General features: G+C 27.0%; 2 protein-coding genes across 2 annotated transcripts; both read left to right on the forward strand.

Moving 5' to 3' along the window:
* Positions 1 to 417: 417 nt before the first annotated feature.
* LOC140670598 (uncharacterized) lies at positions 418 to 5,699 on the forward strand. Its single transcript, XM_072901286.1, has 10 exons — positions 418 to 627; positions 1,901 to 2,347; positions 2,683 to 2,802; positions 2,868 to 2,985; positions 3,124 to 3,385; positions 3,608 to 3,772; positions 3,935 to 4,025; positions 4,123 to 4,259; positions 5,371 to 5,503; positions 5,591 to 5,699. Exons 2-10 carry the CDS (start codon positions 2,090 to 2,092, stop codon positions 5,639 to 5,641), a joined length of 1,335 nt encoding a protein of 444 aa, XP_072757387.1. The 5' UTR covers positions 418 to 627; positions 1,901 to 2,089; the 3' UTR covers positions 5,642 to 5,699.
* A 2,285-nt stretch (positions 5,700 to 7,984) lies between these two features.
* LOC140670310 (uncharacterized) lies at positions 7,985 to 16,890 on the forward strand. The gene is made up of 17 exons (XM_072900871.1): positions 7,985 to 8,593; positions 8,875 to 8,994; positions 9,060 to 9,177; positions 9,317 to 9,578; positions 9,796 to 9,954; positions 10,107 to 10,197; positions 10,295 to 10,431; positions 11,416 to 11,593; positions 12,658 to 12,852; positions 13,075 to 13,194; positions 13,266 to 13,383; positions 14,707 to 14,968; positions 15,237 to 15,395; positions 15,519 to 15,609; positions 16,066 to 16,202; positions 16,605 to 16,737; positions 16,817 to 16,890. The coding sequence occupies exons 1-17, from the start codon at positions 8,450 to 8,452 to the stop codon at positions 16,865 to 16,867; spliced, it is 2,475 nt and encodes an 824-aa protein (XP_072756972.1). The 5' UTR covers positions 7,985 to 8,449; the 3' UTR covers positions 16,868 to 16,890.
* Positions 16,891 to 19,282: the final 2,392 nt, after the last annotated feature.

Here is a 19,282-nt window from a genome sequence, read left to right on the forward strand (position 1 = left end):
TTTAATTATTTTCTTATATATTTGCTTTATATATATATATATATAAATAGTGTTTTACCATTAATAACATAAATTATACATATATTTGTTTCATATATAAATATTGTTTATAAATTAGTAATATTAATAAATATTGAGATTAAATTATTCTCTTAAAAAATTATTAAAATTATATATATATTTAATCTACAAATACTTTAGTTACTAGGAACGAAAATAACATTACATTATTTAACCAAATAACGAACATACACTAAATTCAGTATACAGTGATCTTCATAAGAAATCTGTGAAACAAAAAAATATGTGATATATTTGTAATGTATTAAATGTCTTACAAGTATTTTCCAAGTTTTAGAAAAAAACACCACATTGTTCAATCATATAATTTATGATAAATAAATAAGGAAGAACTTTACAAACATTTAAATTTAGAAAAAAGCATAAATATAAGCTTAAACAATAATAAAAATTTTTTAAAATTAATACATATGTATATAATATATAATGCATATGTATCTAAAGTTATTCGCACTATGAACACTTCTACAGAATAAAACATATATGTACTACTTCAATCCACAACGATGGATGCTTTTATAGTAATACGCACGTGTTCCGTTGCACGTAACTATAAATATAATTATTCTATTACATCAAAACTCAATTAGCTCTCTGTTTTAAATATTTTTAAAAGATAAAAATATATAATATTGTATATATTTAGATTATTCATACACAACAGATTTTTCTGAGAATAGAAACAAATTCCTTAAAATAAAAACTTAAAAATAATGACGTAAAAATACATTAACATTTCATATGTTTTTTTATTTGATAATTATAAGTTTTAAAGCTAGAAAAAATTAATTTTAAATTAACAACATATTCCGACTGAAACAAGAACTTTTTAGATATTCATGAATTTTAGTTTAGTATAACGCCTATATATGTCGAGATTTTCAAAAGAATTACAATAATTTTAATGAAAGATTGTATATCGTACAAGATGATAACTAAAAGAAACTGTTCGTATAACACCATTACTAAAGCACTAATCTTCCATACAATTCAAATTCGTCGCGCGCGCGCGTGTCGTTTAAATTCTACATTTAAATTTATATTGTAAACTCAACTACACACATCTCTCTTTTCAAATGGCCCAAACAATAATGTCTTATGTTAATATCTTTTCGATAAATATATCCATATATATCAAAGATTTTATTTCGTTAAATATCTTTTTTGTAATTAACATCTTACAATGCACTTTCGTGTAGTTCAATAAAATATTTATTAACTTATTCTATATGCTATTTATGTTATAATATTTAGACTAATATAACATATATACAATTATTACCAAATGGCGTATCACGATTTTCACTCACACAATCATTGATGAAATAGTTCAGAATTTTGTTGCAAGATACAGATAAATAAATGCGGAAGAAAGTCGGAATAGAATCTTGTAAAATCAAAATATAGCACATATAATATAAAAAAAGATAATATAAAAATTATTTATACATATATATATATATATATATATATATATATATATATATATATATATATAATTTAGACAGAAGGAATTTCAAAAACTAGAAAAATCACAAATCGAGAATTAAATGTATACATATTAAAAAGAAGTTTATTAATTTTTATATATGCCTGGGTAATTTTTACAAAGTATAAATAAACTATTATTGTTTAATAAAAAATATACAATTACACAACTATTAATCAATAACTATAATAAGATACAATTATTAATCAATATAATAGAAACATATTTACTATCAATATTTAGAAAAATATAAAATATTACTAATCAATAGTAATATTAAAATAAAATCTTTTGATGAGAAATCCGGACAACTGTTAAAAATTTCCCCAGACGTCAGCGGACGCTTGAAAAATTAGAGCAAATCCGGAAAAACAGGACGGATGGCAGCCCTACCTTCGTCCCTTTGTCGAGGTCTTCAATCAAACTGTCACACCGAAAAGCGTCAATCAATAACGCTCTCGCATTCAAATAGCTATTAAAGAAATAGATACCTGATAGCGTAATCGACAACGTAACATTATGATAAATATCCTCCGTGTCACGTTTTTACCACGCATCTTTATTACCGTCTTGCATAGTGCATCCGCTCGTTACATCATTCTGCGATCGTCCATCACGACGGATAGATACACCATGCAATCGAACATATTGTATTACTACCGCGTTAACAAGACTTTCATGTCACAAATTGGCACTTGGCCTTATCAGAGCAAACCTATGAGGATAGTAATACCGATTGTGCTAATGGTCATCAACATCACCTGTCTTATGGCAGAGGTAATCACTCGATCTCGCCTATTAGTGACACGTGCGTACATCTTCTTCTATAGTGAAAGATATTTAGAGAGATTAAAGATATTTTCTTTTATATTTAAAACAAATATATATGTTTTGAATATGAAAAAAACTTATTCTATTACTATCGATGTACAAGTAGATCAATCGTATTAAAACTTTCCTTAACCTGTAAATATCTCAGTTAATTTTCTTTTGTTATTAACTATTAGTTACCGTCGGAACAAAATATTGTGGTGCCATTATACAGTAATACATAATTTCTCTTGAAGAGAAAATTGTGGTCTTGTGTGAATTTTTATGTCCCATTTTCTCAGATAGCTCGAATGTTAGACACTTGGGGAGATGTCGACATCGCAGTTGAATGTATGATTTCCACTATAGTTGTAATTGCTTGTTACACAAAGCTATTCAATCTCAGCTTTAAAATTAATCAGGTACATGGATACATATATATTATTACATCTTATAAAAATATTTATTGATATAATAAATTTTTTAGATGCGATACTTATTTTCTTTAATTGAATATCATTGGCAAGTGTTTAACAATTCTACGGACGTTGAGATTTTACATGATTACGTTATATTCAGTAGAAAAGTGGTAATATTTTATGCAAGTAAGCTAATCTCCCTCACTTTTGTTTCATGATATTAAAATACATCGTAAATTTATTTATCTTGCAAACAGGTGTCTTTGTAAATAATGTATAATTAATCATGGGATAGCACAGTACCAATCATTCAATTGTTCGCAGTTTACGTTTATTCATCGACGTCACTGTACCTGCTAATGCCAATGTCGCCGCAAATTCTGGACATTGTGATGCCTCTCAATGAGAGTCGTCCGCGAAAGTTTGTATTTGAAGTCGAATATCATATAGATCGAGAAAAATACTATTATTTCATCTTGTGTCATACGCATACGGCAGTTATATTACTTATGGTAATAATAGTATGCGCCGACACTACTTACATAGTGTACGTGCAACATGGTTGCAGTTTATTTGCAGCCATCGGGTAAACACATTAATATTTTAATATTTACTATAGTGTATGTATTAATAAAAAAAGCTTTTTTTTCTTATTATAATAATATTAAAATTATGTGCAAAGTGTTAATTTTCAAATCTAGATTTTTACGTTTGTATAAGTATTAAATTGTGCTGTAAAAAAATTGATTTATCTTTTTTGTCCATAATTTTCAGAAAATTTTAATCCCTGTTAAGATATTTGTTTCAGATACCGATTAGAACATATAGTTTCGGAAGATCAGACGAGCAGCCTTATGGATGAAGAAAATGAGGAAACAACATGTCGGGGCAAAGCAGTCGAAGATATTTATTTCAAACAAACAACTTTTCGCGAATTAGTCATCTGCTTACGAAAACATCAACTTGCAATACAGTTTGTACTGATTTTTCAAATATTTTCAATACCGTTGTATTATATACTCATGCACACAAGAGAAACCAAGATATTAACTTATCTAAAAATTGATTCGTAAAAAGTTATGCGAAAATTTTTCGAATATATTTTTAAATTTACAAATTATGTCTTCATTGTTAGATATGCCCGCATATTGGAATCTGCATTCAGATTATCGACAGGCATCCAACTGGCATTAAACATGCTCGCCTTGAGTCTTATAGGAATTCAAGCAAGTATATAATTAAATATTGTAAAGATGAAAAGGTGAAACATTTATTTTAATCGGAAAATATAGTGTTGTATTGATAGCAATTCTATTTACTTAGGTAATGAGTAATCTAGGCCGTACCGATGAATTAATTAGATACATCTCCTTATGCGCAGGGGCGTTTTTCCATCTTTTGTGCATGTCTCTGCCGGGGCAAAGATTGATGGATCACAGCGTAAACATATTTGATAAAGCGTAAAAATAACACACATAAGATATTTAATAAATAAAATCTTAAAAAATATCGTTGGGAAATTATACGTCACATGTTGGGAATATCACAATTATTTAAAATGTATACAATAACAGTATTATATATATTTATATATAATGGTTTGTTACTGAATGTTTTAAACGTTTTACTAAATGTATTACTAAATTTCTAAAATATTAAAATTCCCAATGATATGTAATAACTACCGCATTGTTTATCCTGTAAAATTTTGCATTTTAAAATAATGCGCTTTTAAGATAAATTTTTCTTATAATATAATAATATATTGCGATACAAGTGTGGGAAGTTGGCTATTGCCCATGAGCGCGGGGTTGGACGCACGAACCCAAGACGAATGCGATCATCCGCACGAGTAGGCAATAGTCCATCCGCACGTCTATCACATACTATTTTGTAGTACACGTGTGTGTAAAGTAGTATATTACGTAAATGTTTTGCGTGATTACTGAGGTTATGTTTGCGAAGAGTGTGACAATCTTTCTTCCGCAATCTTCCGAGTACGACAATCTCTTTTCGTCACTGTTACCGTCATGTTGCCTGTACTTTTTTTTCGTGTGCAATTGGCTACTTCTCGCACGGAAAACATGCGTGTAATGTGCCACTTTACGCGCATGTAAACTACAAAAAAATGTGTATCAATACATATATTTTAATATATGTATGTAAAGTAGAGTATATAGTACATATAGCATACAAGTATAGCAAAACCATCGGATATCTTTTTAATAGCAGATTTTCTGGTCAATTCAGATACAATTTTTTTTAAGGGAAAACGTCGACACATTAATAAATTTCAGTTATAAGCGATTATAAATATATATATATATATATATATATATATATATTTATATATATATATTGATGTGTAGAGAATTTAACAAATCACTGAGATAAGAAATCTTTCAGTTATAGATCTCATTGGTATACATTTTCTTTGGAAAGCAAAAGACTAGATAATTTATTATTAAAAAAATGTTCAATAATTGTAAAACATGCTACAAATTAGCATTACCTTAATATGTATTGATGTGTAGAGAATTTAACAAATCACTGAGATAAAAAATCTTTCAGTTATAGGTCGCATTGGTATACATTTTCTTTGGAAAGCAAAAGACTATTACGGATACTTCTTTATAGAAGTATCGTACCATGTACGTTAACCGCTGGTAAAATATATGTGATGTCAATGGCTAATTATAGCATGGTAAGAACTTTCAAACTATATATTTATAATGATTTCATCTTTACAGCATAAGATATCGCACTAAAATAGTAATGTTTCCCGTTTAAGATTGTACAGACCGCTATGTCTTACTTCATGACGTTCTCCTCTATGAAATAATAATTGTGTGCTTATTCTAATCAAATGTCTTTTGTAGCATTATACTGTGATAAAAATAAATTTGTAGATACTCTTAAATTTATGTATAAAGTTGTGTTTCACAAAAATATATCGTATATTTTATAATTCTGATAATTCAGTAAATTATGAAAGATTGAACCTTCACTGGATCTGTTTTTTAATAATAATAGAAGGTATTTCAGCCAAATTGATTTTTCCTTGGTAAAAATGTGAAAAAGCTCATTGATAATTTTCAATTTTTTTACAATATCAAATTTTTTATAGTATTAGAAAATATTGTTTATCGTTGCAAATAACTGCAATATTTATAAGATAAGTATATATAATTTCAATGATTTTCTTTTTTGAAAAATAAATTATTCTTTAAAAATTTAATTATTTTCTTATTTATTTGCTTTATATATATAAATAGTGTTTTACCACTAATAACATAAATTATACATATATTTGTTTTATATATAAATATTGTTTATAAATTAGTAATATTAATAAATATTGCGAATAAATTATTCTCTTTAAAAATTATTAAAATTATATATATATATTTGATCTACAAATACTTTAGTTACTAGGAACGAAAGTAACGTTTCATTATTTAACCAAATAAAGAATATACTCTAAATTCAGTACACAGTGATCTTCATAAGAAATCTGTGAAACAAAAAAATATGTGATATATTTGTAATGTATTAAATGTTTTACAAGTATTTTCCAAGTTTTAGAAAAAAACTCCACATTGTTTTATCATATAATTTATATAATAAATAAAGAAGAACTTTACAAACATTTAAATTTAGAAAAAAGCATAAGTATAAGCTTAAAATAATAATAAAATTTTTTTTAAATTAATACATATGTATATAATATATAATGCCTACCTAGGTAGAAGAAAAAGTCACAATAATGTCAAAATCCATCAAAATGATTAAAAAATGATCGAAAAGTGAGTTTTTGTAGTCATATTCTCGTCATTTTGACATCATTTTGACGTCATTTGACATTTGTTTGACACTATCGTGATTTTCTGTTCTACTTGGGTATGTATCTATGTAAATATTTATTTATAGGGAGGGTTTACTTATACCAACCCCGATTCCAATGACCTTGACATATGTTGTAGAGAGTACACTCCTAAGTAACGCATGCTTTGAATTTTGCCGCGGTCTCATTTGGTTTCTGAATAATGCGTCTTTGAAATATAATTTTCTTACATACATGTGCAATAGTACTAATATTTTTCATTTTTATTCGCATGGAATAATATAAATATGAGCGAGGGAATATTTTCATAACATACACACACACACACACGCTACACACACACATACACGGGGAGAGAGGGGGTGCAAGGGGGGCCTTCAGCCCTCTCCCTTCTGCACCCACCCCGTCCACCTCGCTTCGCATGTACGTTGCAAGACAAAGCAAAGTTCACATGAGTTTGCAACTTTCCGTGTGTGTGTGTGTGTGTGTGTATGTTATAAAAATATTCCCTCGCTCATATTTTTCCATGCAAATAAAAATGAAAATTATTAGTACTATTGCACATGTATGTAGGAAAATTATAATATTTCAAAGTCGCATATCTCAGAAACCAAAGGAGACCGCTAATTAAGTTATTAGGAAAAGTTGATCAGTACTTTTCTCTCTATAACATATATCAAGGTCAAGGTCATCGGCGAGGTGTCTGTTAAAGTAAATAATTACCTTTTAGTTTAGTATAACGGCTATATATGTTCAGATTTTCAAAGGAATTACAATAATTTTATTGAAAGATTGTATATCGTACAAGTTGATGGCTAAAGGAAACTGTTCGTAAAACACCATTACTAAAGCGCTAATCCTCCATACAAATCAAATTCGTCGCGTGTCGTTTAAATTCTAGATTTAAATTTATATTATAAAGTCAATTACACACCTCTCTCTTTTCAAATAGCACAAACAATAATGTGTTAACATCTTTTCGATAAATATATCCATACGTATCAAAGATTTGATTTTATTAAGCATCTCTTTTGCAATTAACGTCCTACAATGTACTTTCGTGTAATTAAATAAAATATTTATTAACTAATTCTATATGCTATTTATGTTAAAATATTTAGCCTGATATAACAATATATACAATTATTATCAAATGGCGTTTCACAATTTTCACTCACACAAACATTGATCAAATAGTTCAAAGTTTTGATGAAAGATACAGATAAATAAATGGTGGAAAAGATGAGAATAGAATCTTGTATAAAATAAAAATATGACATGTATTATCTTTTTTTATATTTTATCAGTATATATCAGTATACACAATATTTTCACAGTTGAAATTTTTTATATTACTTCACTATATTGCTTTTATGTATAATATTTCGATTTCATATTGTATCTTCTATAGAAATACGAAGTAACAAGATTATCACAGTAGTTGTAAACTGGGCAATTTGTAAACTGTGTGGGCAATTGATTTTCTATATCTTTGACTTTTTTATTTCCCGTTTCTTCAAAATATATAATAAGATACTTAGCCTTCGTCCCCTCTGTCCAGGTCTTCAATCGAACTGTCACACTGAAAAGCGTCAATCATTCGCGTTTTCAGATCGATCGCGTTCAAATATAACTATTAAAGAAATAGATACCTGACCGTGTAACTGACAACATGACATTATCGATAAATATCCACAGCGTTTTTATCATGCACTTTTGTTACCACGACAACCAACATCCCCTACGAAGCATTTGCTCGTTGTATCATTCATCGATTGTCCATCCATCACGACGGATAGGTGCATCATGCAAGCGAACATACTGCGTTACTATCGCGTTAACAAGACTTTCATGTCGCAAATTGGAATTTGGCCTTCTCAGAGCAAACCTATGAGAATATTAATACCGATCGTGTTAGCGGTCATCGACATCACCTATCTTATGGCAGAGGTAATCACTCGATCTCGGCTATTTGTGACACGTGCGTATATCTTTCACTATATTTATTTTAAATCTGAAAAAAATCTTGTTCTATTATTATCGATATATGAATAAATCAACCGTATTAAAACTTTTCTTTTAAGCTGTAAATATCTCAGTTAATTTTTTTTGGATATTAACTATTAATTACCATCGGAACAAAATATCGTGGTGCAGCGATACAATAACATAGAATTTCTTTAAAAAAAAAATTATGGTCTTGTGTGAATTTTTACGTCTCATTTTCCCAGATGACACGAATGTTAGACACTTTGGGAGATGTCGACATCGCAGTTGAATGTATGATTTCGATTATAGTTGTAATTGCCTGTTTCACAAAACTATTGAATCTTAGCTTTAGAATTAATCAGGTACATGGATACATGTATATTATTACATCTTATAAAAATATTTATTGATATAATAAATTTTTTAGATGCGATACTTATTTTCTTTAATTGAATATCATTGGCAAGTGTTTAACAATCCTACGGACGTTGAGATTTTACAGGATTACGTTATATTCAGTAGAAAAGTGGTAATATTTTATGCAAGTAAGCTAGTCTCCCTCCACTTTTGTTTCATGATATTAAAAAACATCGTAAATTTATTTATCTTGCAAACAGCTGTCTTTGTAAATAATGTATAATTAATCATGGGATAGCACAGTACCAATCATTCAATTGTTCGCAGTTTACGTTTATTCATCGACGTCACTGTACCTGTTAATGCCAATGTCGCCGCAAATTCTGGACATTGTAATGCCTCTTAATGAGAGTCGTCCGCGAAAATTTTTATTTGAAGTCGAATATCATATAGATCGAGAAAAATACTATTATTTCATCTTGTTTCATTCATACGTGGCAGTTATAGCAGTTATGTCAATTGTAGTATGCGCCGACACTACTTACATAGTGTACGTGCAACATGGTTGCAGTTTATTTGCAGCCATCGGGTAAACACAATTTTAATATTTACTATAGTGTATATATAAATAAAAAAAGCTTTCTTTTCTTATTATAATAATATTAAAATTATGTGCAAAGTGTTAATTTTCATATCTAGACTTTTATGTTTGTATAAGTATTAAGTTGTGCTGTAAAAAAATTGATTTATCTTTTTTGTACATAATTTTCAGAAAACTTTAATCTATGTTAAGATATTTGTTTCAGATACCGATTAGAACATATAGTTTCGGAAGATCAGGCGAGCAGCTTTATGGATAATGAGGAAACAACATGTCGGGGCAAAGCAGTCGAAGATATTTACTTCAAACAAACAACTTTTCGCGAATTAGTCATCTGCTTACGAAAACATCAACTTGCAATACAGTTTGTATTGATTTTTCAAATATTTTCAATACCGTTGTCTCATGCACACAAGAGAAACCAAAATATTAACTTATCTAAAAATTGATTCGTAAAAAGTTATGCGAGAATTTTTCGAATATATTCCTAACTTTAGGAATTATGTCCATTGTCAGATATGCCCGCATATTGGAATCTGCATTCAGATTATCGACAGGCATCCAACTAGCATGTAACATGCTCGCCTTGAGCCTTATAGGAATTCAAGCAAGTATATAATTAAATTCTGTAAAAATGAAAAGGTGAAACATTTATATTAATCCGAACATATAGTATTGTATTGATAGCAATTCTATTTACTTAGGTAATGAGTAATCTAGGCCGTACCGACGAATTAATTAGATACATATCCTTATGCGCAGGGGCATTTTTCCATCTTTTGTGCATGTCTCTGCCGGGGCAAAGATTGATGGATCACAGCGTAAACATATTTGATAAAGTGTAAAAATAACACACATAAGATATTTAATAAATAAAATTTAAAAAAATATCGTTGGAAAATTATACGTCACATGTTGGGATTATCACAATTATTTAAAATATATACAATAACATTATTATATATATTTATATAGCATTTTATTACTGGATATTTTAAACGTTTTACTAAATGTATTACCAAATTTCTGTTAGATATTAAAAGTTCCAATGATATGTAATAACTATCGCATTGTTTACCCTGTAAAATTTTGCATTTTAAAATAATGCGCTTTTAAGATAAATTTTTCCTATGACATAAAAAAATGTGTATTAATACATATATTTTAATATACGTATAAAGTACTGAGTATATAGTATATAGAGCATACAAGTATAGCAAAACCATCGGATATCTTTTTAATAGTAGATCTTCTGGTCAATTCAGGGATAATTTTTTTTAACGGAAAATGTCAACACATCAATAAATTTCGTTATAAGCGATTATAAAAAAAAAGATTTTTTAAAAAGATTTTTAAAATATATAATATGTAAAATTAACTACATTATATTAATTTTAGGACAAATTTACTTCAATAAAATTTTTTCAAATTTGAGACTTACAATTACAAAGAACGAAAAATATATAAGATGGTAAAAATTAGAAACATCCAAAAAATAATTTCTTTCGATATTTTCATTAACAAAAAGTTCAGATGGACTAGATAATTTATTCTTAAAAAAATATTCAATAACTATAAAACATGTTACAAAATTACATTACGTTAATATGTATTAATGTGTAGACAATTTAACAAATCACTGAGATAAGAAATCTTTCAGTTATAGATCTCATTGGTATACATTTTCTTTGGAAAGCAAAAGACTAGATAATTTATTATTAAAAAAATGTTCAATAATTGTAAAACATGCTACAAATTAGCATTACCTTAATATGTATTGATGTGTAGAGAATTTAACAAATCGCTGAGATAAAAAATCTTTCAGTTATAGGTCGCATTGGTATACATTTTCTTTGGAAAGCAAAAGACTATTACGGATACTGCTTTATAGAAGTATCGTACCATGTACGTTAACCGCTGGTAAAATATATGTGATGTCAATGGCTAATTATAGCATGGTAAGAACTTTCAAACTATATATTTATAATAATTTCATCTTTACAGCATAAGATATCGCACTAAAATAGTAATGTTTCCCTTTTAAGATTGTACAGACCGCTATGTCTTACTTCATGACGTTCTCCTCTATGAAATAATAATTGTGTGCTTATTCTAATCAAATGTCTTTTGTAGCATTATACTGTGATAAAAATAAATTTGTAGATACTCCTAAATTTATGTATAAAGTTGTATTGCGAAAATATATCGTATATTTTATAATTCTCGTAATTGAGTAAATTATTAAAAACTTAATTCTCAATTAATCGATATATTAACAATTAACATATTACGTATATAATTTTTAAATCACTGGGTCTATATTTAATATAAGTTTTTCAGCCAATTGATTTTTCTTTGGTGAAAGTGTCGAGAAAGCTCATCATTTTATTACAAATTCCTAATTTTTTAATCATACATCTTTGCAACTGTAAACCTCAAATTAAAATTTTCTTAAAGTAAATACTTGCCGAAACTAACTGTAAAATATAGTTTCGTTAATAATTTGAGTTTATAAAATTTAGTTTATGGAAAATCATTCTCTTTCTATTACTTATAACTCAAATTAATGCATCAACACTTTCACTAAGGAAAAATGAAATTACTTTAAGCAATTTGTTATTCTGCCAAAGAATCTGCTATTAAAAAATCATCTGATTTTAAAATTCTTATATATTTAAATGTAGGTAAAATAATATATAATAAATATTAAACAATAAACTAATCTACGTGTAATAACAGAAAAATATCTATGTGTGTGTGTTTTAAAAATAAATTAAAATAATTTAAAATTACTCGATCTTCTTTTCGCGCACTTATCTGAGACGACTATATATTTTTCACTGAGAAAGTTTCTGAATATTTTTTTATCATCATATATAGTTAGCAATTTCTATCGAAATAATTCTAGATCTTTTGTAAATTGATAGAATATAAAAACGGCATCTTATATCGATTATTTAAATATATACCTCTCACGGCTCGCATACAATGTTTGACAATCCGGTATTATCGTAATCACATTGTTTTTGTTGTCCACGTCATTTCTCCCTCATGTCGGATATTTAAGGAGAAAATTGATTCGCGACAAGACAGTCGCATAAAGACTGCCTACGACATAATGCATGCGGAGATGGAAAAGTATTATGCCTCAAATAAGTTATTTTTATCGCGAGTTGGTGGTTGGCCTTATCAGCATAAAACACTCAAGGTGTTGCTACCGATTTTCTTAACAATAATACAGTGTTCCTTTCTTGCCACTCAGGTAACTGTCGTACTAATTTTGCAAGTAATAGTGCAGCTATACATTGGTAAATAAAATTAGTTAAGAAATAATACATTCAATATTTATTTTTTAAATAAAAATATACATTTATTACATTCTCATCTTTTTTGGTTTGTATTTATTTTGTATATAAATTAAAATTTATAGTTAATTTACAGTATACAATTAATTTCGATTGAATGATAAATTTTTACTTCATAGATAATTTTATTACATGACACTTGGGGTGATGTAGATATAGCTATCGAAAGTATGATTTCTTTTTTTGTTTGTATTGGTTCTAATATGAAATTGATGAATATTATCATAAATAATAGCAAGGTGAGTTTTTAAATAAATATCAATAATATATGTGCTTATTCGTTGTTAATCTTTTCTTTTATATTAATCAGTTCCGACGTTTACTACGACTAATGAGTAATCATTGGAGTGTCTTTAATAGCAAATCTGAACGTTATATTTTGAAATATTATGCTGATATCGGCCAAAAAATAACAAAGTATTACGCAGGTAATGAATAATGTTTTCAAATGACAATCAAAAAAAATCCACGTAATATTATTACAAATGTTGATACACTTTGAAACATTTTTTATTTGAATGAATTTTATTCATTTTGAGCGATCTGCGCACAGTCATTATTAATTTTTAGAAAATGTAATGAAAAAATACATAATAATAATTTGTAACCTAAAAACTTGACCATAAATTGATTTTTCATCGCAGCTATTAGAATTAACAAATATGTTAAATATGTTCAAAAGATTTTAATATTATAAATATTATTATCGGTTATTATGCTTAGCATGTCTGAAATACCTAATCGTGAAATGTAATGGAATCAACAAAATTAGAAACGATATACTTAATCATTTTAAAATACATTAATAAAACTTTAAAATTTTCTTAACATAACTCTATTTTCCCGTAAGCCTAACATTTGTCGTAGAACGAAATAAAATCCATAAAACTTTAATAATAGCTAATATATTCACAAACAGCTAATTAACCACTCTCTCTTAAAAATTAAATTTTAACATTATAAATTGCATTATACTTACCATGTGGTTATTCATTCGACTTCTCGGGCTTCCCTCCTCAGTCTTATTCATTTTTTGTTATTCTGTAATAGCATTCACATTTACTCGAGAAAATTCGATAAATTATTGAACATTAATTAATTAATGTGCAAACTGATGTTATAACAATAATAAATCATTAATTATAAAAATCATATCGATAATTGTTTGCAACATTACGTAGTACTCGTCGCGATTGCGTACCGAAAAGTAATACAATGACATATATAGGAGTGAAGCAGACAACGTTACCTACTTGCTTGAGTCTCGCTCTACGAATGACAAGAGAAACGTGAAAATAAAATATAAAGCGTATAAAAAGTTCCGAGACGGTGAAATATACCTAAAAAGTATAAGCATTAAAGAAAATGTTCAGAAATTCCAATCCCTACAATTTTTGTCTAAAAAATTTTTATATACCTTGTAAAGTGTAACATACATCACAAAATATGACATTTTGTTTTTGCAAATGTAGTGCGCTACACGAAAACAAGCGTCAAATATTATTTTTGCCACTATTAATATTATACATACTATAGTAAATACGAAATATTTTTTCTTCTCGAGTCTCAAATTAAAATAAATGATGTTTTTTTATTTTACATTTTGAATTTATAAAATTATAATAAGAAAGACCTATTTTTTTTATTATACATTATAATTTTATAAATTGAAATATAAAATGAAAGAACCTCGTTTATTATAATATCTAATGCCGTATAAAGTCCGTAAACAACATATGCTTTTTTCACAGCATACTTATATACAATATTGGTGCTGTATTTATTTATTCCATTAATTCCAAGAATCTTAGATATCGTAATACCATTGAATGAATCGCGACCATTGAACTACGTGGTTCAAGCCGAATACAGAGTGGATAAAGAAAAGTATTATTATCTCATCCTATTTCATATTTATATAATTACTGCGGCCGCTATAGCGATTATATTATCTATCGATACCATGTATGTAATATGTGTGTTACATGCTTGCAGTTTATTTACGGCTATCAGGTGAGTAACAGTGAAAACTTGAGATATCGTTTTTTTTATTTCTAAACATCTTAATTAAAATAAATAAATTTAGTATAATAAATAAGCCTTCTTAATTTAATTAAAAATTTTAGTTTTACGTTTTCTATCTGCGTTAATTCTCACTAGTCTCTTTTATTATTAGTTAAAATATTTATTATATTTCTAAAACATTCTTCATTTTTAAACATACAAATTTAGAAAATTTGTCGATATAAATTATCCTAACTTACATTATTCTATTTCTAAGCCATAGTTTTGAAAATATTGTGGGCCAAACAAGTGTTAAGACTAACGATAATGAGAAAATACGCACAAGAACGCATTTATTTATAGAAAGACACGATTCTATAAACGATGATTATCATGAATTAATGAAATGTTTGAAAAAACATCAACTTGCATTAGAGTTTGTAATTTTATTGATAATAATAATCATATCAATAATTTTAATGATGTTAACAAAATATTTCATCAATAAAACTGTTTTATTCGATTTTTAATATTTAATTATTCTATCCCGATCTCTTAGATATGTTCACCTACTGGACTCTATGTTCACACACGTGATGTTTGCTCTTATATCTTTTAATATGCTGATTTTAAGCATAATTGGACTACAGGTAAAATTTAAAAAATATATATATTTTCAATGAATAATGTACATCCCAGCAAGATATTCAAAATCACCAAATATTTTATTAATGAAAAATTTCTTGGCCAATTTAAAATAAATTTTTTTTCAAAAATGTCAACACACCAATAATTTCCTAGTTATTAACGATTAAAAAAAAAAGCTGGTGGCAAACTAAACTTTGAGAAGAATCAAATAAATAACAAAATGATATTTTTCAATTCCCATTTCAAATAATATTTATTTTCACAAAATTCAAAATTTAATTACAAAGATATGTACATGTGCCATACAAAAATATTAGAAAAAAATGATAACTTTTCCCGATTTTTCTTAATTTTCATTGAAGAAGATTTAATTATAAAAATTAATTACTAATCTATAATTAGAGGGAGATCCGGCAATTTTAAAATAACATATATTCTCCGTGATGTAATTGTTGCAGATTATCAATAAACTAGGACATACAGAAGAAGTAATAAGAAATCTTTGTATATGTATAGGTGCATTTATTCATCTTATATGCATGTGTTTTCCTGGACAGTTGTTGATCGATAGAAGCACAGAAGTTTTTCACAAGGCGTAAGAATCATCATTCTATTAGTTTTCTTAAATGTAGCATGTAAAGGAGCTTAATCACTGAATAAGAATTGCATCGCAATTATAACGTACTGTTCAGATTCATTACTTCCACGTCAATCAAAGAAATAACAATGTCATACATATTTACAACAAAAAACTTTGATATAATTGATTACTCCTTTAAAATTTTATTATAAAAATTTCAATCTCTAGTATATGCGTATAATCCTCGCAAATAAAAAGTATAACTTTACTAGACAAGTATTATTACATTCATTTTTGAATAGCAATATGTTTGTTTATTATTTTTTATAATACATCTCACCAAAAGTCTTCTAAACGATTTGCATAAATAAAAAGATGCATATTTTGAAGATTTCTTATAGATATTTTGTGTTTTAGGTACAGTTCACGATGGTATACATTCTCCATAAAAAGCAAAACATTGTTAAAAATATTTCTTAACAGAAGTATCGTTCCTTCTACACTTTCGGCTGGAAAGACGTTTACTATGTCAATGTCATTGATCAGCTCGGTACATTTGGTTTAAATATAAATATTAATCTTTTAGAATATATATTACATAATACTAAAAATCCATATCCAATTTTAAGGTGATGCACACTGCCATGTCTTATTTCACGGCCTTAGGATCCATACAATAGACATGTTTGTATATATTATTTATAATTATTATTATTATAATATAATAATTATTATTAATAATTTTCCTAAATATAATAATTTTTTAAAGATAAAAAGATGAATATATACATATATTAATAATCCAATTTATACCATGTACGAAAAAATTTTTGTAATATCGTCACAATAAAACGACATCAGATATTAGAAATATGAATGTATTTTATTTTTTTTATATCCTGTCAATGTTATGAAGAAGAAAATCGCTGCAATCATTTATCAAGTGAGAACACGCTATATTTCACTTTATTCTAGAGAAAATTTATAATTTCGTTATCTATATATAATAACTTAAATAATTTTTTTTTACCGAAGAGATCATCATAATATTGAGTTGTCGAGAAACATTTGGAAATGTTTCTCACTGCGAAAATTACATATTTAATAACAAACAGTGACGTTTCCCTCATAGAATATCCACCTATCGTGACGCGTTTCAAATGTTTCTGACAACCATAAATTATCGTAATAATATATCTTTCTTATTCCTGATTCGCTTTACATTTTTTTTTCTGTAAGCTAATTCAATGATATAAAGTCATAGATTTCATTGATAAGCATTATTTTAAGAATTAACTATTATAATTTCATTGATAAGGGTTATTTTAAGAAATAACTACTTTTGTCTTTAAGGCTTTTGGGCGCACTTAAGATCTGTGCATATATGGCTGATTAATGATAATACATTTTTCATAAAAACCGAAGATTATTAAAAATAGTAATTTATAAGACTCTTAAATAAAACTAATAACACCAAGAAGGAAGGCAATATTAGCCAGCGCAGGGTGTTAGAGCGCAAATAAAGCTCAAGTTTTCTTAATAAAAAATCATATTTAAAGATGGTCTAAAGATAGACCGAAGCGTTCAAATAAATGTGTTCCTTTATTTTAAAAAAAATCGAGTTTTCATTTATGCTCTTACAACCTATGCTGGCTTATATTGCCTTTCTCTATTGTTATTAAAAATATTTCATCATAGGAGATCCTCTTTGTATACTCTCAATTGGAAAGATTTGTTACATCAATGATTATATATAACTCTATGATATATCTGATTGATATAAATACCTTTTAATCTCTTTTTTAACTTCTTTTAATGTTGCAGCGGACTCATCTCTCCAATTTTATAATAAGATTTTTAATAATATCTATTATCATCCATATAAAAAGGAGATGAGATGGTAATATATATGCCCCTTTAGAAAATTATTATTTAAGAAAACCATTAGCTATTTGTAAAAAAAATTTGTAATAATTATACTAAAACATATTTCATATTTAATATTAAGTGTATATATTTCATTTTTTCGATACTTTAGGAATGTCATACACATAAAATTATAATATTTATCATACATATATGATAATCATTTTAATGTTTTTATAGTATGCACAAACAAACAAAGAAAATCATAAATATGATTCGAGATAAGTGAGCTTTAATTTTTATATTTTATTACTGAATCTTATATGCATCCCCATTGAATGTATTTATATATTTCGTAGTGTGCGCCGACACTAATATTTATATAGTGTACGTGCAACATGACTACAGTATATTTGCAGCCATCGGATAAACATAATTTTAATATTTACTATGGTGTACGTATTAATAAAAAAGAGCTTTTTCTCTTATTATAATAATATTAAAATTATACGCAAAGTAATTGTACGCAAGTAACTTTCATATGTAAGCTTTAATGTTTATAATGTTTATAATAAAATATAATAGTAATAATAATCATAATTATATGTATATAACAAATATTGTAATAGGATGTGCTTAAAAAAAACTGATTTATTTTGTTTGTTTATAATTCTTGGAAAAACTTTAATCCCTGTTAAAATATTTGTTTCAGATACCGATTAAAACATACAGTTTCTATATGTTCTAATACGAAAGAATACAAAGTCAGACAAACGAGCTACCTTACAGAAAATGGGAAAACAATGTGTCGGAACAAAGAAGTCGAAAATATTTATTTCAAACAAACAACTTTTCGCGAAGTCAATTGCTTACAAAAACATCAACTTGCAATACAGTTTGTACTAATTTTTCAATTATTTCAACATCGTGTCGTCTCATGCACTAAAAAAAACTAGGACATTAACTTATCTAGAAATTGATTAGTAATGAGTTTTCCACGAATATGTCGAATATATTCCAAAATTTACAAATTATATTTTTATTGTCAAATGTACCCGCTTAAATTTTGTAAAGAAAAGAAAATGAAAGATTTATTTTTATGATAGCATATAATGTTGTATTGATAGCAATTCTGTTTACCTAGGTTAAAAGAGGTAATGAGTAATCTAGACATTACTTTCTGTACTTTCGGCTGGAAAGATGTTTGTTTTGTCAATGTCATTGATTAC

Source organism: Anoplolepis gracilipes, chromosome 10, assembly GCF_047496725.1.
Source record: "Anoplolepis gracilipes chromosome 10, ASM4749672v1, whole genome shotgun sequence".
Classification (NCBI taxonomy): Eukaryota; Metazoa; Arthropoda; class Insecta; order Hymenoptera; family Formicidae; genus Anoplolepis; species Anoplolepis gracilipes.